At 40.9% G+C, this 23,438-nt stretch overlaps 1 protein-coding gene across 5 annotated transcripts in view; it reads left to right on the top strand.

Moving 5' to 3' along the window:
• cdk14 (cyclin dependent kinase 14) overlaps positions 1-23,438 on the top strand; it is a 590,315-nt gene that overhangs the window by 204,006 nt on the left and 362,871 nt on the right. For all 5 annotated transcript variants that reach the window (XM_073054502.1, XM_073054501.1, XM_073054505.1 and 2 more), the window contains one exon: positions 10,996-11,090. In XM_073054502.1, coding sequence (XP_072910603.1) covers positions 10,996-11,090 — 95 coding nt within the window. The remainder of the gene's footprint in view (positions 1-10,995; positions 11,091-23,438) is intronic.

Here is a 23,438-nt window from a genome sequence, read left to right as displayed (position 1 = left end):
TTTGGAATAATTCCTCAAAATATCCATGGTATTTCTGTGTCTGACCAACATGTTATTGTGTTTGTTACATTGATAGCTAGGAGGGCCATCTTGTTGAAATGGAAGGATATATCAGTTCCTACTTTGTCACAATGGTTCGCTCAAGTGATGCTGTGCCTTAGCTTGAGAAAATTAGAAGTCGAACCGTTGAACCTTTATTTGATTTTGAGAAGAGATGGGGCTCATTTGCTCGTTATTATCATTTCAGTTAACTGATAGATTTCCTCCACGATCTAAATGTAAATTTTTTTTGATATACCTTTTTTTCTTCTTGGCGGTTTGATGTTTACTTTTAGAAGCTTTTTGTATGTCACATGGCTCCGGGGTTGTACCTCCAATGGGTTTCTTTTTTTCCCCTCACTTTTCTTGCTTAGTAGGGTTTTTTTTAATTCACAAAAATTTTCAATCCTTAAGATAATTTCTTCTTTTTTGAGGCATTGTAAGTGTTGTTACTTCAATGTACTTGTGCTATTTTTGAATAATAATAATAATAATAATAATAATAATAAGATTTGAAAAGAAAAAAAGATTATTTACAAGTTAAACACCCAATCTTTGTGTGGTTGCTATGGAAAGATAATCGTAGAGTGTACCAAATAAGCGAGGAGAAACTTGTCAGAAATGTTGCCAAGCCATCCACCTCAGGTCAAGTCAAGTCAACTTTTATTGTCATTTCGAGCATAACTGCTGGTACAGTGCATGGTAAAAATGAGACAACGTTTTTCAGGACCATGGTTTACATGACACAGTACAAAAAACTAGACTGAACTACGTAATAAAAAAACACAGAGAAAGCTATACTAGAATACAGACCTACACTGGACTGCATAAAGTGCACAAAAACAGTGCAGGCATTACAGTAAATAATAAACAGGACAGAAGAGCAAGGTGTCAGTCCAGGCTTCGGGTATTGAGGAGTCTGATAGCTTGGGGGAAGGAAGTGTTATATAGTCTGGTTGTAAGAGCCCGAATGCTTCAGAGCCTTTTCCCAGATGGCAGGAGGGAGAAGAGATTGTATGAGGGCTGCATGGGGTCCTTCATAATGCTGTTTCCTTTGCGGATGCAGCGTGTAGTGTAAATGTCAGTGATGGCGGGAAGAGAGACCCCCGATGATCTTCTCAGCTGACCTCACTATCTGCTGCAGGGTCTTGCGACCCGAGATGGTGCAATTTCTGAACCAGGCAGTGATACAGCTGCTCAGGATGCTCTCAATACAACCCCTGTAGAATGTGATGAGGATGGGGGGTGGGAGGTGGACTTTCCTCAGCCTTTGCAAAAAGTAGAGACGCTGCTGGGCTTTCTTTGCTATGGAGCTGGTGTTGAGGGACCAGGTGAGATTCTCCGTCAGGTGAACACCAAGAAATTTGGTGCTCTTTACGATCTCTACCGAGGAACTGTCGATGTTCAGTGGGGAGTGGTCGCTCCGTGCCCTCCTGAAGTCAACACCCATCTCTTTTGTTTTGTTCACATTCAGAGACAGGTTGTTGGCTCTGTGCCAGTCCGTTAGCTGCTGCACCTCCTCTCTGTAAGCTGACTCATCGTTCCTGCTGATGAGACCCACCACAGTTGTGTCATCGGCGAACGATGATATGGTTCGAGTTGTGTGTTGCAGCACAGTCGTGGGTCAGCAGAGTGAACAGCAGTGGACTGAGCACGCAGCCCTGGGGAGCCCCCGTGCTCAGTGTGATGGTGTTGGAGATGCTGCTCCCGATCCGGACTGACTGAGGTCTCCCAGTCAGGAAGTCTAGGATCCAGTTGCAGAGGGAGGTGTTCAGGCCCAATAGGCTCAGCTTTCCAATCAATTTTTGAGGGATGATTGTGTTGAATGCTGAACTAAAGTCTATGAACAGCATCCAAATGTATGTGTCTTTTTTGTCCAGGTGGAGGGTGGTGGCAATGGTGTCATCTGTTGAGCGGTTGGGACGGTACACAAACTGCAGGGGGTCCAGTGAGGGGGGCAGCAGGGTCTTGATATGCCTCATGACGAGCCTCTCGAAACACTTCATGATGATGGATGTAAGTACAACGGGACGGTAGTCATTTAGGCAGGACACTGAAGACTTCTTTGGCACAGGGACGATGGTGGCGGCCTTGAGGCACGTTGGAATGGTGGCGCTGCTCAGGGAGATGTTGAAGATGTCGGTGAGAACATCTGCTAGCTGGTCTGCACATTCTCTGAGCACTCTACCAGGGATGTTGTCTGGTCCAGCAGCCTTCCGTGGGTTGACCCTGCACAGGGTTCTCAAGTCGGCCACAATGAGACACAGCACCTGGTCATTCGCAGGAGGGGTGGACTTCCTCGCTGCCACATCATTTTCCGCCTCAAACCGGGCGTAGACGTTATTCAGCGCATTTGGGAGGGAGGCATCACCTGCACAGTCAGGTGATGTTGTCCTGTAATTGGTGATGTCCTGGATGCCCTTCCACATGTGCTGCGTGTTGCCGCTGTCCTGGAAGTAACTGTGGATTAGCTGGGCATATGCACGCTTTGCCCCTCTGATGGCTCGGGGCAGTTTGGCCCTCACTGTTGTTAGAGCTGCCTTGTCGCCTGCTCTGAAGGCAGAGTCACAGGACCTCAGCAATGCACGCACCTCTGCGGTCATCCATGGCTTCTGGTTGGCACGTATAGTGATGGTCTTGGACAGAGTAACATCATCGATGCACTTGCTGATGTAGCTGGTCACTGATGGTGTGTATTCCTCTAAGTTGGTAGAGTCGCCATCGGTTGCAGCCTCCCTGAACATGTGCCAGTCAGTGTTCTCAAAGCAGTCTTGAAGAGCAGAGATGGCTCCTGCTGGCCAGGTTTTCACCTGTTTCTGAACTGGTCTGGAGCTCCTGACTAGCGGTCTGTATGCTGGGATTAGCATAACAGAGATGTGGTCTGAGTATTCGAGGTGGGGGTGGGGCTCTGCCCGGTACATGTCGGGGATGTTTGTGTAAACCAGGTCCAAGGTGTTCTCCCCCCTCATTGCAAAGTCCACATACTGATGGAATTTGGGGAGCACTGACTTAAGGTTCGCGTGGTTAAAATCACCAGCGCCAATAAACAGACCATCAGGATGTACTTTCTGCAGTTCACTAGTAGCCCCGTACAGTTCACAGAGCACCTCCTTAGCATTAGCACTGGGGGGAACGTAGACACAGAATATAAGGACAGAGGTGAATTCCCGTGGCATATAAAATGGTCTGCATCGAACTGCCACAAACTCCACTAATGATGAGCAGTGTCTGGAAACCAGCACAGAGTTCTCACACCATTCCGTGTCGATGTAAACACACACACCGCCACCGCGGACCTTACCGGAGACAGCTGCATCTCTGTCCAAATGAAACAAAGCTAGTCCATCTAGCTGGATGGCAGCATCTGAAATCCCATCAGTGTGCCATGTCTCTGTGAAGACATACGCGAAGCAAACTCTGTACTCCCGCCAAGTATTACGTTGGAGTCGGATGTAGTCCATTTTATTGTCCAGGGAGCGGACATTGGAGAGCAGAATGGACGGGAGAGCCGGCCGGCTAGGGTTTGCTTTTAGCCTGGCACGCACCTGATGCACCATCAATAACTCACTCTGAAACGTAAGAAGCGAGATAGCGGCTTTTATTGACTGGAAGAATGAACAACACTACATCCTGGAGAATGAGGCCGGGCTCAGGCCTCAATCACCTTTATACAGGGGTCTGTGGGAGGAGCCACAGGAGCAGTCAGCAGGGGTCTGTGGGAGGAGCCACAGGAGCAGTCCAGACAGGTATATGCAGTTCACCTCAGCACCCCTGCCCGTTTGCCTCGCTTCCGCTTCCTCGCACATCGCTTTCAACGTCTCCATCTCCGGCTCCCAGCATCAGGCAAGTCCGAGGAATGTAGGCCCGTTCCCCTCAGCAAGCCGACGTCGCGTAATTCAGCCAGCAGATCTTTGTGGAGGTTTGTTTTTGGGCGATCTCTGTATTGTAGTAGTATCTGGCGATGGTAGATAGCCGTTCTGTTATCCATGTGCCCTAATCAAAAATTGTGTATCAAACTTAAAATAGAAAATTAAATTAAAGAACCACCAGGTCTGAAAGGCCGCTACTGCTGTGCCACGCCGCCTCATGGGTAGATGAGTTCAGGTTATCTTTCTCCACTGTCTACTCTGATCAAATCCTTCATCATTTTATATATTTACCATCAATCTTCACTCTCCTTTTTCTTTAAAGAAAGCAGTAGTATTTTCTCTAATCCCAAGATTGTTAAATGTCATTTCCAGTACGCAAGTATGAAGGACAATAAGATAAAGAACACAATTATACAAAAAAAACCCCAGTAAATTTAAATACTTAAGAAAGCTTATGAACATAAATTGATTGTCTGTCCATAAAGTGGTGCTAGGTACAAGAGTGTCTGTTCATAATGTGACTTTGACAGGAAATAATAACATAGTGGTGGTGATGAACACATTACTTCATTTGGGACCGGACCAGAGGTTCAGCATGATTTGACAATATTGTGTTGCCCTATTAACTATTGACTCAACCTGTCCCACCTCTTTCAATAACCTGTGCACACTTCTGTAGGCCACATTGCTCCAGCAACTCTTTTTAAATAGCATGCTTCATTATTTATTACCTATTCTCATTCTTCCTAACAAATTACATCACTTCACATTTGTCTGCTTTAAAACTGTACCATACCTGTACCATTTCTTGAGCCTATTTATTTACTGTTATAGTTGATTCCTGTCCTCCTGGTAACTCACAAAGCCACCTGCAAACTTGGAAAATGTTACTTGCATCTCCAAGTCTAGATCAGTAATATAGTTAAAAAAGCAACGATGGTCAGAAACTGCCACTGTTCTTCTTCTAGTCCAATGTGTGCTTAAAAAGATGCTGGGAGGGTGGATCATTGCTTTTTGTTCCTAGAGGAAATTTTCTATCTTTGAAGAGGTTCAGTAGTTTAGAAACCAAATACATCTTGTGTTTTAATCAATAGCAAGGTATTTTTGTATTGTAATGGGAAATGTTACTCAAATTAGAACAGTCACTAATTTCTGCAGGTTTTGCTCTTTATTTGAAGTGTAATGGTATATTTGTTATAACCAGATATCTCATGGCATTCAATAATGTTGCAAAGTCCTTTCATTTGTGCCAGAACCAGATCTAGTTAATATTACAGACAAATGTGCACTTACATAATGGGTTTATTAATCAAATATGGTTAGGCATTTTTTTTGTATTTTGAAGAAAATTTTAGGATATTTTAGTGGGAAGAAGCGCTTATGAAATCAGCACTGACATGAGCCATTGTTAGGTTTATACACACACAGATGCATTACTGGCAGTGCCACAGTGCTGGGAATTGACACAAGCTTTGGCCCTTGCTGCCTCTGTGCTCTCACAACCACCATATGGAGAGGCTGACTGTGAGAGCTGGTGATGACAGAGCAGCAGTGAGTGGTGCAGCTGCCTATCACTGAGATGTGGGACTCGAGGTTCAAAGTAAATTTATAATCAAAGTATGTGCACGTCGCCAGATACCACCTTGAAATTCATTTTCTTGCAGGCATTTACTGGAAAAATAAAGAAGTGCAATAGAATCTACAAAAAAAACATGCATAAACAAAGACTGACAAACAACCAATGTGCAAAAGAAGACAAATTGTGCAAATAAAACTGAAAACATGAGTTGTGAAGGAATCCTTGAAAGTGAGTCTGCAGGTCTGAAGATCAATTGGGAGTTGTGGTCAGTGGAGATGGTTTAGAAGCCTAATGGTTGTCGGATAATAATTATTCATGAACCTGGTGGTCTGGGATTAAAACTTCTGTACTTCCTGCCTGATAGAAATAGTGACAAGAGAGCATGGGTCTGTATGGTGGGAGCCTTTGATGATGGATGCTGCTTTCTTGTGGCAGCACTCCATAGAAATGTACCCAGTGGTGGGGAGTCATTGCCTGTGATGGACTGGGGTTGTATCCACCACTTTCTGCGGTCTTTTCCATTCCTGGGCATTGGTGTTTCCATACCAGGCAGTGACGCAACCAGCTGGGATACTATCGAAGTTTGTCAAAGTTTTTGGTGACGTGCTGAATCTACACAAACTTCTAAGGCAGCAGAGGCATTGCTGTGCTTTCTTTGTGATGGCATTTACATGCTGGTCCCCGGACAGGGCCTCTGATATGTTAATGTCAAGGAATACGGTCCCTCTTCACCCCCTCCCCCCGGTCCCCAAATGACGACTGGTTTATGGACCTCTAGCTTCTTTCTCCAGTAGTCGATAATCAGCTCTTTGATTTTGCTGACTCTGAGTGAGAGCAGTTGTTGTGGCACCACTCAATCAGATTTTCAATCTCCCTCGTATATGCTGATTCATCACCACATTTAATTCAGCCAGCAACAGTGGTGTTGTCAGCAAACTTAAAATACGGCATTAGAGTTATACTTTGTCTCACGATATAAATGAGAAAAGCAGGGGGCTAAGCACACAGCCTTGTGGTGACCTGTGCTGATGGTGAGTGTGGAGGAGATGATTTTGCTATTCCTTATTAACCGCCAGTGAGGAAATTTGGGATCCATTCGCACAGGGCAGTATCAATGCCCGGGTCTTGGAGCTTAGTGATGAGTTTGAAGAAACTGTAGTATTGCATGCTGAGCTGTGGTCAATGAAGAGCATCCTGTTGGGTGCATCACCATTGCTAGAAGCTCAGAGCAGAGTGAAGGGCCAATGAAATGGCATCTGCTATTTATCTGTTGTGACAATAGGTAAAATGGAGCAGATCCAGATTAGTCCTCAAGCAGGAGTCAATCTGCTTCGTGACCAACTTCTGAAAGCATTTCATGACAGTGGATGTACGTAATTCCACTGTACAATGGTCATTGAGATGGGTTACCACATTCTTCGTCAGCACCGGTGTGACTGAAGCCTGTTTGAAGCAGCTGAAGACATCAGGCTGCTGAAGATGTTCGTAAACTCTCCAGCTAGTTGATTAGCACCAATCCTCCGTACTCAGTTAGGTATGCTGTCCAGGCCACATGCTGTCCGTGGGTTCATCTGCCTGAAGGATAAGTTCACGTCAGCCTCAGACTGAGATCACAGGGCCACCAGGGGCTGTGGGGATTTTTGAAGACGCCTCCATTTTCTGTCGGCTGTACCTTGCTCTGTATGATATGTACAGCCATCACTGATAACTGGCACATCTGATGCCCATGATGTCAGATTGTCTTGATTCTGTCATCTCTCTTGTCAGCTATTGGATGTTGTGGACACTCCCTTCATTTTATTTGGCTGCACAATTCTCTCTTGCCCAGCCAGAGATCTGACTATGGTGAAAGCTCAGTGTTTTGAGCTGAGCACTCAAATAGGGCAGTGGTCCCCAACCACCGGTCTGCGGCCAGCTGGTTGGGGACCACTGAAGTAGGGAGAAGAGGAGCATCCAACATCTGATGAGAGGTAATGAAAGAGCTTGTATGATTGAGGTGGTCTGTCAATAAATGGAATTGGTGCTGCCAGTCCTGCTTTACCTGTATTCACTGTGCTAGCTACAGTACTGTCCTATGCCCCATGTCGCTGCACTAAGTGGCCACACTGTTTGCCTCAGCACATCCAACATCACAGGCAGTCTCTTTGCAAAATGGTATCAGTGGTTCAATGCCTTGTGAGTGCTGCTGGAGAGCAGAATTTTGGGTCGGGTTCCTGGCTCCGCAGAGCAGAGTCTGTTTGGCTGATTTTAAAGAAGAGTTGGGTGTATTCATATTCAGATTCAGTTTATTGTCATTTAGAAACCACAAATGCAATGCAGTTTAAAAAATGAGACAACGTTCCCCCAGAATGATATCATAAAAGCATATGACAAAACAGACTACACCAGAAAATCCACGTAACGTTTGGCAATCCCCAATCCAGAGTCCGGAGAGGCTGCTGCATATTAATATCGCGCTACTGTCTAGCGCGTTCCCCAGAAAGGAGCTCCAAATCCACCAGACAAACAAGACCAAAAACTAAAGTTACAAGACCTGCACAAAACCACATAATTACAACATATAGTTACAACTGTGCAAACAATAGGATAATTGATAAAAAAAAACAGACTACGGGCACAGTAAAAATAGTCCAAGATGTTAAAAGACTGTAAGTTCAAAAGAAATCACCACAGTTTCCACAAGTCCCCAGGGTTCCAACAGACTCGCCATCCCACACCGGGGGCAGAAGGGAATACCCCCGCTATGGACTTCCACGGCGCCGCCCGACTCAGCCTCGCAGACGCAGCACACAATGGAAGCTCCGTCGAACCCAGACTCGCAGACGCAGCACACACCGAAAGCGACCTGACCGCAGCGGACTCTGAGTCTGTCGAACCTCCGAGCCAACGACCATCCCCTCCGGCACAGCTTTTCCGACCACCATCCTCTGCCAAGTGTATTAAGACGGCCCCACCAACGGCCATTGGCAACGCGACCCCGAGGACTGGGGGCCTGTTCTTCCCAGCAGAGTCCCGGACCTCACAGCAGCAGCAGCAACGAAGAAGGTCTAACTGGAATTTCCCAATGTTTTTCCATGCTTCTACGTCCGTTTTCAATCAATTATGATTGTGCATGGCACCCCACTTCACAAATAACAGATAATCAGTTCCGGAGTGGCCGCTGCAAGCTGTGTCGCGCCGCCATCTTGGAGATGAGAATGCTAGAATAGGAGGAATGAGAGCACTGTGACAAATCAGAAATTCGGGAGAATGCTAAAAAGGGTATCTATGCATTATGAATCTTGAGTAAATTTGATCAATGATATCTGGGAATAATACATTTGAAAGAACTGCTTATATTAAGCTATTGGTGTTTCATTTATTGGCTTTCAGTGTGCCCAGTATGAAAATAGTTTCAGTACCCAGGACCTAGGTGGAGTAAATAAGAACAAGCTATTCATCTTAGCAAACAAGTTAATGATGAGGGAGCATAGACAGGGTAGGAGGTTGAGACAGAAGGTAAGAATTTTACAACTCACTGTTTGAAAGTGTGATTGAGGTAGTAACCTTCATCACATTTAAAGGTGTCTCGATGAGCAGCCATGTTGAAAACAGCTGGATGTAACATTAAATGGCCTCCCCTTGTGTCATAAATATCCGTGATCCTGTCACACCATTTCATTAGGTTCACCATGTGATTTCAGCACAACAACAGGGCATTACCAAATTAATGCAAAAAAACAAAACACAATCAATTGAAATCCAACACACAGATGGCTTGTTTTCCTGCTTGAAGATATTCATTTTCATTTGAGCACAAGTGAATTTTCATCTGAGCTCAAATAACCCATTTATTTGTATGTTAGTACTTTTCTCCAGATTTCTTCTTGTCAGTGCACTGTACTTCTACGTATGAAGTAGAGAATCAGTTTTGACTGTCGAATTACCATGCAGATTTAGTTCTGATTATTCTATTACATTTTCCACACATAGTTTTTACAAATAATGAATAGTTTGTAATTGTTCAGGATCTGAATGAACACAGCAATGCCAGTGTTTATTGCCCATCTCTAATTGCCCTTGAAAGGGAGGTGTTGAGGTGCTTATTGAGTTGTTGCAATCAATTATTTTTGTTTCTCTCAGAAGTGTGATAGATCGTAATTGGGTCACATGACCATTATGGAAGACAACAGACTCAACTAATTGGCTGGTCAGTTTACTTAAACTGAGTATAGCATTCAGGTTTCCTTCCCTAAATGACAATGTTTTTACAAGCATGCAGTAATCTTTGGACCTCTTTTATTTCAGATTTATTTAATTAACCAAATTTAAGTTCCCCAGCTGTTGCAGTGTGAATGGAACGTGTCTCCAGGTCATTAACTCAGGCCCCTGGATCACTATTCCAGAAGCATAGCCACTAATTAACTGTGCCCTTGAGTAAAGTGCTTTATATCATTGCAATAATGGACTACGGACCAATTATTTATGGCTTTGAAGAGAAAATAGTCCTAATTAATTTAGATCGAGTATAATGGTATAAAATTTTAAACATATCTTTCATTTTAATCCCAAGTGTTTGGTGAGTTTAGGCAATTTGAGGGCATTATAAGGAAATATACTGTCCTGAAGGCTCTGCTGTATTATGTTTAATGTTCAAGATATGTATATTGGGAATCTGGACATGTGATTTTGTCTGTAGAACTATTCATTTTTAACTTGAGTAAGATTAACGGGGTAAAATATATATCTATTTATTCTAATTCTGTACATGAGGTGAGCAGGATCTCAAACTTGTAAAAAGCTTCCTATTATTTGAGATCTATTAATGACAATTTACTTCTGATCTTTCTGTTTCATATTATTTAATTTTGCGTTCTGTAATTTCTAACCATGCCTTGTAAATAATACGTTTCAGCTGCACAGTGGTGCCACTTGTGACTGACCAGCAATTACTTCTGTCTTTTCAGATTGGAAATCTTTGTTTCAGGGTGAACTGTCATCTGATGTCTAGCTCAGAACTAATAATATTCAGGCAATTAATTATAGTGACAGCTGGAGGATTCAGAATCCACTTATAAAACGATCTGGAAGAATACACCACTGTAACTGAGAGGAAAAGGTGTTCTCTTTAGGATACATGACAAGACAATGACATCTTGTGAGCTCAACTGGCTCTCTGTTCTGTTCATATGCGTAAAGAAGGATTGTGCCAAGATGGAAGCAATTTAATTGTATATCTGCAGTTTAATTTTTTAAGAGAATATTGGCAAAATTCTTGTGATACTGATAGGAGGTGTTGGTCATCTTCCAGTATAAAATGGACTTCATCCTGGAAATCAGGAAAAGAGTATGTTCACGCCACTTTTAGTCTAGTCAATTGGCATTGATGTTTTTCTTCAATATCGTTAAATACTTCAAATAGTTCACCTAATCTTTATAATTAATTAATGACACCCAAAGTTATTGACTGGTAATTGATTGCTTGGGCAAAGCTACCAATCTGAAAGTTTTCTCTTTGTTTCTTTGCAGCTTCCTTGTTGAAAGGTTTGAAACATGTGAACATAGTCCTGCTTCATGACATCATTCACACGAAGGAAACCTTAACTCTTGTGTTTGAATATGTGGTAAGTGCTTTCCCCTGATTGCTGACGGAATTGCTTGGACTATAATTACAATGTAATTACACTAGTGAATGTTTATACTCTCAATGTAATCAGTCTTTGTCATGCTCCAAGTATGTTTTTCTTGTGTCTACACACATAAGTACAGATTGTATAGTCTGGTTGGTAGAGACTCCCATAGGGCCTGCAAGCTTTGCAGATTTTAAAACATTATTGACTGTTAGATGACAGTCTCAGTCACCACAAATTTCTTTTTTACTGAATTACTTATAAATATTTTCATTTTTAGTTACACTCTAAATCAGAAAAAGAGTTTTCATTTGGGGAAAACGTAGCAATGCAATTTAATTATCATTTTAGGACTGGTTTGTACATTTGTAGGTTTAATTCAAAATGGTTAACGTCAAAACTTCAGCTTCATTAGTTAATGCAATATATTATGCTTTATTTTTCTTGATTAAAATAGTATTTTTTATAGTGCAATTAACAGTTCTACTATTTTCTTTTGAATTGCTAATTAGAATTCAGTAATTCTAAGTCAGGAAATAATTACTGCTGAGATTCTTAAATTATATCATGATCATTTGGACTTAAACAAAACTGACAAAAAATAGTTCTACTGTTGCATAAGTTTCTGTAGTTGGTGTTATTGCCACAAGTTAGACAAGACCATAAGAGACAGGAGCAGAGTAGGCCAACTAACCCTTCATGACTGCTCCACCATTCAGTAAAATTGCGACTGATTCAGTGCTGGCCTCAAAATCTCTTGCCTCATCTCCTCAGCTCCCCTGTAGTTCAGCTAGCTGTCAGCACTTACCCACAAATACTCACAATGATAACACTGATGCCATTCATAGCTGCAAGACCAAGAAAAAAAAATCCTGATTTCCTGACATGTGCGTGAATTTATGGAGTTTCTATCAGGCACGTAGGCAAGGATTTCTATACTAATTTAGGAAAAAGCATTTTTCTTTGTCCAGAAATCAGTTGAGTTTGGAGAGGGATGGGGAAATCAAGTTGCTCTTTGAAACAAAATCGGTTAGGTATTGGATGATGTAACTTAAGACAATTGTACGAATGAATGTCTCTGAAGTGTGATGCCAGTTTTTTTCTGCAGGCAAGTGTTCTTGGCAATATTTTTCAGTGGTTAGGAACTAAATATAGATTTTTATATCCTTATTCTGCTGTATTAATGGTTATGTCTGAATTTGCACCAATGCTTAAATTTGCATGGAATATTCCTGAAGAGCATTGTAGCTCTGGGGCAAAAAATATATAGGAAAAAGATGGTCTTAATTTCTTTGAATGATTTATACTCCCCTTAGTTCTTAAACAAAGATTTCCACAGTTTTGCATCGAGCCTAGTATGGGCTCGCCAGTCATGTTCCCAAGGCCACTGGGGTGATGTAAAAAGCTTCCCGACTCATGTTTCATGTCAGCTTTTTGGATTAATGCAGCCACTGTACTATTATTTTAAGAACAAAATGTGATGTTTCCTTCGGGCAATGCTCTGTCATGTGGCAAATAACAACTGATTATTAACATGAAAAGTGGCTGACCCATTCATTTGCTGTTTTCTTGACTTGAAAGCATGATTTATTTCTATGTTATCTTTTTGTTTGCTTTAATAATGCTGCTTCATTCTGGTAATATATACTGCTGAGAACATAGTGACATCTGTTAGAGGCTTTTTACCTTCTGATTAAAAATAGATATGCATGAGCTACCCAGTCATTTTCTTGTCAAACCCTGATAGTAACAGCATCTGCATATATAAAAAGCTAAAGCTCTTAACAGGAGTGTTACCAAACAAATTTTGACACTGAGCCAGATATTAGGATAATCTTGAAGAGAGGTTTCAGGGAGTATCTTCAAAAGAAGTAAATGAGTCTGATGGCATAATTTTGAGAACTCTGAGCCTTGCTTAAGGGCTTGCCAGCCATTATAGGAGTGATTAGAAGAGTAAATCATGGCCATGCTTAAAGATGAGGAAAAGAGATTTGAAGTTGAGCCACTGTCAGGCTAGGAACTAATGTAACACTGTTCAAGAGGTAATGGGTTAATTGGGTGTTGCATCTTGCCTGCAAAGTTTGTGATCAGCCAAGCAGCTCCCTAGTCTAGTCACACACACAAAATGCTGGTGGAACGCAGCAGGCCAGGCAGCATCTATAGGAAGAAGCAATGTCGACGTTTTGGGCTGAGACCCTTCATCAAAACTGCTCCCTAGTCAAGCTGATTTTGCTTGTTAAGTATGAATTTGTGGTTTTGTAAATTAAATGTTACCAAAAATGAATAAGAGATAAAATTATCCCATTGCCAGTATTATGTTTGTGATGTTTAAATAAAACCGTCAATTTATATTAGTTCAAATTCTGTCACTGGAAATCAGTAGGGATCAGTGTGATATGAATCTTTCCTTTTTAATCCAATGCCCTTTAAACTAGTTGTGGTTTTATTTGATTACAATGAGTTGCTGCTGCTGCTTGCTGCCATCAGTGACTTTCAGTAAAATTTTGTATTGGTTTCATCACTGTGGATTTTCTGGGAAAATGTTCTCTGGGTCATATTACTTGGGTACGTAAAAATACATCATTTTTCCTTGGTGCACTCTTTTAGGGTGCTGTTTAAATTCTTTGTCTTCCATCTGTTCTTTTTTAATCTATCACTTTCATTTCTACTACTTATCCCTTTTAAGACCTAATCAATTTCTTGCTTTTGTGGTCCTGATTTAGGATTTGTTATCAGAACAAATTATTCTTCTTTTTGTATCCTATCTAACCTTTTGAGTGTTTTGTGTCTTTTTTTAAGTCATCAAGATGGTCCTGTCAATAAATATTGATTTGTTGGAGTACTTTGTGAGAGAGAGAGAGCCGTCCCATTTACCATTCAGCTGCACACAAGGGGCCATTTACATGGTCAAAATAAACCATTGACCTTCACATCCTAGGGATATGGGTGGAAACTGGAACACAAAGTACTTTCATAAGGTGAGAGGGGAAAGACTTTGAGAGGAACTGAGGGACAACTTTTTCCACACAGACAGTGGTGGGTATGTGGAACAAAGTGTCAAAGGAAGTGGCAGATGCCAGGTTTAATTTTAAAAGCTATTTGGACATAAATGTTTAAAAATATCTGGGCAGATATATGGATGAGAGGGATGTGGGCCAAATGCAGGGAATTGGGATTGGCTCAAGTAGGCAACTTGTTCGGTATGGATCAGTTGGGCTGAAGGGCCTATTTCTGATCTGTGTAACGCTGACTCACCAGAGGATTTGCAGTCATATGAATAAAATATAAACTTCACTCAGACAACATCAAAGGCCATGATCAAATCCTGGAACTCTGAGGAAATAGCTCTACCAGTCACACCCATTTTTGGGCAATGCCTTACCATATTTAAACAACAAGGTATGAGGGGCTTGTTCTGAGAAAAGTTTCAGGTGGTATAAAATCTTCTTTTCAATTGTGTTTTGAAACTTACTATGCCTGGGAGATAACCATCTAATGCAATGGGTCCTTAAATCTTACTTTGGTAGTCTCCACAAACATTATTGCAAACCGAAGACCACCAGCTGCACACCACTCTCTACTGAGAGGCAACAGGCTTAAAACAACAATTAATCTTTGCAGCCATGACTGCAGAATTTCAGTGTTTTCCTTTAGTGCAAAAGAAAAGACCTGTCAAACATCTTCACATGCATTAATTTGCTTATGCCCAGGCTTTGCCACAGTGGTCTCATTCAGGAATCTTCTCAACGATGTTACTGTGGTTAATACTTCTCAAGGATGTGTGCTGGATTTAAATTAAATTCAATGTTCATTGAGATCACTGTCAGGCTCTCTTAGTCTTCATTATGCACGACTATGACAACTGCATCAACCTCTTGTGATCCATAACTCAGTTTGTTGACAGTTTTTACATCATAATTCTTTCTGCATTAAGATTTTCAGAACATTGACTACTGATCTTGGTTGGTACTTTATTGAGGTTCTACGTCATGCCGTATGTGAATTAGGGCCACTAAAATGGTGGGTGTAGATGTTGGAGAGAAGCCTGCTGTCTTGCAGCTAAGAGTTAGCTAGGTGCTACTGACTTCTTCCTGCGCTGACAAGAATTTCAGAACAAGCACTGATTGAGCCACCACAATTGATTGAAATTGCTGAAAAATGTCAGGTTTTCTGTAATGAGCAGAAAATATTTTGATGGGTTGTAAATATTATGCTCTCCTGACTGAATCAGTTGAAGTTTGAAAGCTGATTGAATTAATGCAATACAAATATTTTGTCATTCAGTTAATAATTTTAATAATTTGATGCGTCCATTGCTTCAGGCAGTTTTTCTTTGTTTTCTGTGTACTTTTGTGGTTGAAATTGTTAATGTGGTTGTCAAGGTACAAAAAATGCAATAAATTCCCATTGTCCTCAACTGTCAGCTCCAAGTTCAGTCTAAACACAGAACCTTCTAACCTCACTTCATCCAGTTTCATTCTCTTCTGAATAACTGGAAATGTGAAAGCTGTCTGGCAGTGATCCAAATACAGAACAAAGGCTATTGGCCTTATACTGATATGTACCCTAGTCTAGTCTGCACAAAACCAATGCAAGACTTTTATTTTCATACAACAGCTTATTTTGCAGACGTTTTGAAGGATAATTCAGTAGCTCCAAACAGATCGTTCCATTCATTTTGTGATGTTGGAAGAGCACAAAGCCCAAAGAAAAAGATAGGTTGCATGACTTCAAATTTAATGCCTGTTAGCACTAAATTCTGGGTAATTTTGAGTTGTTTGACAACTTTAAGCAGGTGAAAGGAGCTGTCAGAGTTCTTTTCACATGGGACCATTACAACTGTCAGTAAGAATGCATTTATAATTTTCTGATGCAACGGATGCCTCAAAGGGCTTAAAAGTACTTCTGTTTCTCCTCAATGTACATTCTGTGTATCTAAATTAAACAAACAAGTTTTTTTTTACATTTGGTTTATTATACTGTTGCATCAAAGGCAAGGAAGCTGCAAAAGGAGAAGCACTTCAAAGGACTAAAATTTAAATTAAAATACAGCCTAAATTAGATTGTCTTTTTCCTAGTTAACTTGCAATTTGAAAGTCTGTTTTACTTTATATGGTTTCTTTAAACAATGCAAAACCTTCAATAAGGAGATTTGCACAGAACTGTTTATGCATTTAATTATGCATCATGAGTTCCTCTCTTTGTTTGCTGATCATCAATCCTTCAGCAAATATTAGTGGAAAATCAGGGTGTTATAGCAATGGACATCTCGCTGGATTCCCAGCTCCCTGTTCTGAGGAGCTGCCTGGCTGCAAGTTGAAAGGTGTATGTTCATGTTAAGGGATAAAAGAATCTGAGGCCTTCCAAGCCTCTACACAGCACTGCTTGAGGTGAGGTCTAGCTGTGCCTTACAAGGACTCTTCCTGTGTATAGAGGATTAGCTACACTGGCCCTCTGTTCTGACCTCAGACTACCATGAAACCATGGGCAGTGAGTCCAAGCAGTGGTCTGATTCTGTTCAGTTTGTTTTGTCCACACAGTCACTCGACATCTGCAGCTTGACCTACTGTGTATCTAGACTCCAGTTTTGTTGTTTTGGGCATCGTTCTGTTTCATGCCTGTACTGAAAGCTTGACATGATGCTATTGTGTCAGCGAGTACTCAGTAAGCACACTCCTTACACATGCATGTTCACTCACACACAAACAGCACAACTGCCTTGCCATCATGCTGTCATTGTGGTGAGTGTGCACACTTCATTGTCTTCCCCGGCACGTTAACCCACTGTTTTCCCTCCGCATTCAGAGTCAGACCCCAGAGTTCGGTTTGTGAATGTGCGATTGTGCTGAGCATTCTGCTATTTCGGTGCTGAGCCCTGAACCTATCTGATGCGCTTGAGCTGACTGTATGGCACCTTTCCCACCAGACATGGCGAAATATTCAATTTCTTTAATAATAGGGGTGTGTAAATGTGTATATGTTGTTCATATACTTTATTCAAAGTAGATACTTGTGTTTATTTTGTAATATGACTGTATTGCACCCCTCAGTACACTGTGAGGTGCAGTAATCTAATTCATGTGTGTAGTCTTAAGTTAACTTGTTGCTAATTAAAGCTGGTATATCCTGGTGCCTTAAGAAAAGGAAGCATTCACCCTGTGTGTGTGTGAGAGAGAGAGATACACACACACACACACACACACACACACACACACACACACACACACACACACACACACACACACACACACACACACACACACACACACACACACACACACACACACACACACACACACCTGCGCGCGCGCACCAGGAGTTCACACTGGACAAGAATAATTATGGAACTATTATGATGATTTCTTGTAGATATCATGTTGTAATTATTGGCATTTTTCTTTTCACTATTTCCACTAATTTTTGTAGGTTTTATTTTTTGATACATCTAATTAACACCTTTGCACTAAAGTGTTAAGTGACACCAGCCATTTTTTCCTTTGGTCATAACCAACATATCAAACAGCTATTTTTCATGCCACTGTATACAGAGAAGCTGAACACACTGTGGCCTGGGAAACTTCATGTTCAATGGACTGCTTCTATTCTTGTGGTCTGAAATTCAACCAAACATTATTTTTTGTGTGGCTAAGTGCAAATGAAAGTATATTGAAACTTTGAACTGAAGTTATGAAATCAATTTTCAATTTGCAACGTGTGTGTTTGAGATTCATGTTTGGTATAGCTTTTGAATGATGCATAGAGTCTGCTGTTCAGTCTGTGTGTGATAACTGCAGAACATGTTACGTTTTAATCATTCATTCTTTTCATTTTTGGTACTATATTGATTTGCTTTTGTAAAAAGATTTTGTGTGTGCAATGTTAAAGTCTAGGCATACGAGCTTATCTTATGGCTGAAAGACAGGCCACTGACTGTCTGGTGTTAACAAAGAAGAGAGACCTCTCTAATGTGATACTAGTGTTAGTTCCGATGCAATTTTAGTCATGTATGAATTAGTCCCTCAGGAGAAATTTTTGATGGGAAAAGGATTTGGATTCAGATTAATATTTTAATCATTGTTTTTCAAAGCTTCATATCCAAGATCCAGCTATTTAAATTGAATGGAATATTATGGGGATAGTAATAAATGTCTGAAATAACTGAAGATAACAATCACCCGTTTTGTTGCTAAAAGCCTTATAAAATCACAGCTGCTGCAGTGAACCTTTCAGAGTAGTCTGTTTGGAAAGGAGGGAACAAGAGTATAACAGTGACTAGAACTGATGGGGCATGAATGATCTGTGCATTTTAAAGGAAGAAAATCTAAATCAGGAGGAAAAAACTGCAACGTTTTCTGTTCTCATTGAGACTGTTGCTAGCTGGCAGCTCCGTGATCTCATTGCCAGGAGCCAAATAGCACAGCTTGGTATTTTTTTGGAAAAGCATTTCACATTAAAGGTTTTCAAGATGGAAATGATGTTGGAAGGTTCTGTAGCCCATTGGGAAGCTTCAGGCTGTTCACCCTTTTGAGCCTTATAAATGGTAGTTAAACAGATCTCTGGATGACTGGATTCAAAGTACAGTGGATTCCAGTTAATTGGGACATATCAGGACCAGTACATTTTGGCCTAATTAAGTGGCTGTCCCAATTAGCTGAAGTTTCATAGAAATAGCTAAAAAGGTATATTAAAAAAAAGAGACAAACTACTGTGTTAACTGAGTAACAACTTGTGAATTTAAATGAACTGTTCGGCAAGTCTCCTGCCCCAATTAAGAGACATTGTTTCCTAAAAAAAATGAAGGAAATCCTGACTGTTTTCTCAATATAGAAATTAGTTGGCCAGAATAAGCAGCTGTCCTGATTAACTGATGGCCCAATTAACTGGAGGCCACTGTATTTTACTGAGCCATAGGTGTGGAATTTTGGATGTTTCTGATGTGAAAACGGCATTTAATGTATACATTCCTTGATCTTGTGATTGTAGAACTAATTATTTTTCAAGACGAAGTATCAATTAAAGCAGGACAGTAAAGTAACCCAGAGGATATCTTCCTGAGTGAGGGTCAAGCTGGAGCGCAATAGTTAGCCGAATTCTAAAGTGATTCCTAAGGTCATGTATGCCCTCTGTGAAGTAATTAATTTTTCTAAGATTCCATAGCCTCATTGATTTGCCATTGCAAAACACTTTATATGTGTGGTGGAAAGTGTGCTGACTGGCTGCATTATGGTATGGGAACACCAGTGCGTTTGAGCAGAAAATCTTACACAAGGTAGTGGATTCAGCCTGGTACATCACAGGTAAAACCTTCCCAACCATTGAGCACATCGATAGGAAACGTTGCTGTAGAAAAGCATCATCATCATCATCATCAAAGTTCCTCACCACTCAGGCCATGCTCCTTTCTCGCTGTTGCCATTCGGTAGAGGCTACAAGTACCTCAGGACTTGCCCCACCAGGTTCAAGAACAGTTACTACCCCTCAACCATCATGCTCTTGAACAAAAGGGGATAACTACACTCATTCAAGGACTCTTATCTTGTTATTTCATCATCGTTATTAATTGCTGTTTATTATCCGCATTTGCTCAGTTTGTTCACAGCTTACAGATCCTGCTCACAGTTACCATTCTATAAATTTGCTAAGAATGCCCGCAGAAACTGACTGTCAGGGTTGTATGTGGTGCCATGTATGTACTCTGATAATAAATTTTACTTTGAACTTTGAATTTGCTTGCATAGTTAGTATCCCAGTGTTTTCACACTCTATTTGAATACTGTTCAATTATGCCAGCATAGTTTTGTGACATTTCTTCTCACCTCAGATTTAAATGGCCAGCACTTTGTTTTCAGACTGGAGTTTGTGCTGTCTCCCTGTGACCACGTGTTTCCTCCCACATCCTAAAAATGTGCAGGTTGGTAGGTTAATTGGCCACTATAAGATTGCCCCTAATGTGTAGGTGAGGGGTGGAATCTAATGGGAGCTGATGGTCAGCTGTGGAAAATAGACAGTGGGATTAGTGTAAAATTGGTGGCTGATGATCAGTACGGATTCAGGCTTGAAGGGATGTTTCTATTCTATATTAACAGCATTCTAGGGATTTATTATCCCATTCATTTTCCAAAAATATTTTTACTAATACCATTTTCTTTCAGCTCCTCATTCTTTGTGGATTGTGACATGGCAAAAAAACTAAACTCTCCTTGTTTGATAATGAAATGATTTCTCTAAGGTTATTTCAATATTAAAGAACGTGAGGGATACCTCTCTAGAGGTGCGAGAATGCTGTAGTCACTGAAATATGAGTAAAGAAAATTAAATTTGTTCAAAATAAAATTGGGTGAACAAAATGCAAAAATGTCTCACTACTTCAAAAATGAATATTTGTTAGCATGATAGATCTCGATCTTTTCATTACAATACCTTAATGATTAAAATTATGATCAATTTAATTGGAGAGTAGCCAGCATGACATGTGAAAGAACATCTGTAAAGATATTACTAATTTCAAAGGCTGAAGAGCTGTAAAGTTAATTGGGACAAGAGGGAGAAAGGTCTAATGAGGTTGAACATCTGTTATACCCTTTATTAATTATACATTGATAATATTGTCACCGTGGCCTTGCACAGTAAACACAGGTGCTTAATAGTTCATGTAATAACAATATAATAACTGTGTACAGTGTATTCATAATGTCATCTGCTCTGTTCATAGAGCAAAGCAAGCCAAAATGTACTGCAGTACACTTGGGCAAAATGGTCAATTGGTCAGTAGCCATAATTATTCATACTTGAATCAGACACCATCTCTGATCAGGAAGCACATGGTGTACAGATCTAGGGAATTACAGGAATAAAAAAATAGCTGCAGTTAAGAAATATGACATTCTGCTTTCCATTAATGACCTACCTAGTAGACCTACTTTTCATTGAAGGTTTTAGGAACATAGGAAATGTATTGGACAGATTCTGGTCTTCTTATGTGCTGCAGAAGAATCCATTGTTGATAATGTTAGAGCTAGCTTTACCCTCACTGGCAGGAAGCAGGGAAGTATTAATTCAGAAAAGTCAGTGCTTGCTTATTCAGAATTAATCTCGAAATCAATCTACATGACTGTGGGAGTCAATTCCTTACTGACCCATGGAAAAGCCATTAAATGAAGGTTACAGTAAGTCAGGCAGAGCCCTTTTGTGATGTGAGCATATCAGGCTACTAGAAGGTTTGTACTTCTAGAAGTAGGAAGTGGACCAGCCCACCAATATATAAATACTTCTTTCAGGGAGTTCTTTGTGAGTACAGTACACTGAGAAAGGCTGATTTATGTCAAACAAGGTGTTAGTGGACTGTTGTGAACTAAATTTTGCTACCTTTGCTGTTTTGCATGGATTTAGCCGATTACCTGAGTGGAAGGACATTCATTATCATTGCATTTTGCCTACATAGAGAGTTCAAAGTAAATTCATTATCAAAGCACGTATATGTCACCACGTACCACCCTGAGATTAATTTTCTTGCTGGCATTCACAGGTGAACAAAGTAATATAATGCAATCAATGAAAAACTACACACAAACAAACACTAACAAGTAACCAATGTGCAAAAGACAAACTGCAAATAGAAGAAAAATGTAATAATAAATAAATATGTAAATAAATAATATTGAGAACATGTGTAGAGTTCTTCAAAGTGAGTCCAGTAGTGCTCAATGCTGAGGTGAGTTATGTGATCCATACTGGTTCAGGAGCCTGATGGTTGAAGGGTAATAACTTCCTGAATCTGGTGTTGTGGGACCTAAGGCTCATGTACTTCCTTCCCAATGCACCAGTGACAAGAGAGCATGGCCTGGATGGTGGGGGTCCTTGATGGAGGGTGCTGCTTTTTTTGTGGCAGTGCTTCTTGTAGATGTGCTCAGTGGTGGGGAGGAATATTCCTGTGATAGATGGGGCTGTATCAATCATTTCGTGTAAGATATTCCGTTCTTGGGCATTGGCCTTTTTTGAAATTGCATTTGTATAATGGTCCCAGAACAGATCCTCTGATATGATAACACCAAGGATTTTAAAATTATTGACCTTCTCTGCCTCCGATTCCCTACTGACTCATGGACCCCCAGTTTCATCCTCCTGTAGTCAGAAGTCAGCTCTTTGGTCTTGTTGACGTTTGGTGAGAGGTTGTAGTAGCACCATTCAACCAGATTTTCAATCTCCCTCTTACATGCTGAATTGTCACAACTTTGATTCAGCCAACAACAGAAATACCTGTCTTCCCATTCCAACACCTTGTAAAATAATTTTGTGATTTTTTTTCTACCGTTGAAGTCCAAATTATTTTATCAGTCTCGTGGGCAAACCTTACATATATCAGAAATTTACCTGCTGCTGATTTGAGGCATTTTTTTGTTCTGTCCCTGTTTTATGTTCTGTTCAATTTAAAATAATTTTCCAGATTTTCATCTTCCTTTAATATATATTGTATAAGAAAGCTTCAGGTATCTATTTAACAGCTTAAAATCACAGCATTTTATCCTTTACATCAGCTAAAATGGGATCTTAGCACTAGCACCATTTTCTCCTCATCCTTTTCAGTCTTAGTAGGAACCAATCTCTCCCTGATTTCACCCCCTTCTCCCAGGCACTTTCGTCTGCAGATGAAGGAAGTCCAACACTTGCCCCTGTACCTCCCCTGGTACCACCATCCAGTGACCTAGAACAACCTTTCCAGGCATGACAAAGATTCATCTGCGCCTCCTCGAACCTCTTCTGCCACACTTGGTGCTTCCAGTGTGGCCTCTTTGACATCGTTGAGACCAAGCATAGACTAAGTGACTGATCTACAGAGCACCTACAGTCTGTACACTGTGGTTAGCCTGAGCTCTGAGATGCACGTCCTTTCAACTCTCCTTCCCATTCTTATAGTGACCTCTCGATCCTCAGCATTCTCTTATCACGAAGCTGAAGCCCAACTTAAACTAGGGAATGAATAATTGTGTTCCACCGAACTAACGGTATAAAGATTGACTTTTCCAATTTAGCTCCTGTATTTTCTTCCCTCCCAAGCCCCCTACCCCCACTGCCTGTCTGTCTCTCCCCGATCCATCTCTGATCTTTCCATTTTTGTCCCCTTTGCAATACTGCTGTTCCCTTCTGACCCCAACACCCACTTGCATGCCCTCCCCATCCTGTTTCTATTCACCTCTTACCATGCATTTTGTCCACTGGATTTCTCTGCCCCTCTACCAGATTCCATCTGCCTTTTTATCTCTCCCTTGATGGATTCCTAGTTTCACCTGCCTTACTTATTACATTCTAGTACTACTAACCTTTATGTTCTTGCTTATCAGCCTC

This window comes from Hemitrygon akajei, chromosome 8 (genome assembly GCF_048418815.1).
Source record: "Hemitrygon akajei chromosome 8, sHemAka1.3, whole genome shotgun sequence".
NCBI lineage: Eukaryota > Metazoa > Chordata > Chondrichthyes > Myliobatiformes > Dasyatidae > Hemitrygon > Hemitrygon akajei.
Note: the sequence above shows the minus strand (reverse complement) of the source record. Positions and strands in the feature narration are given on the sequence as shown.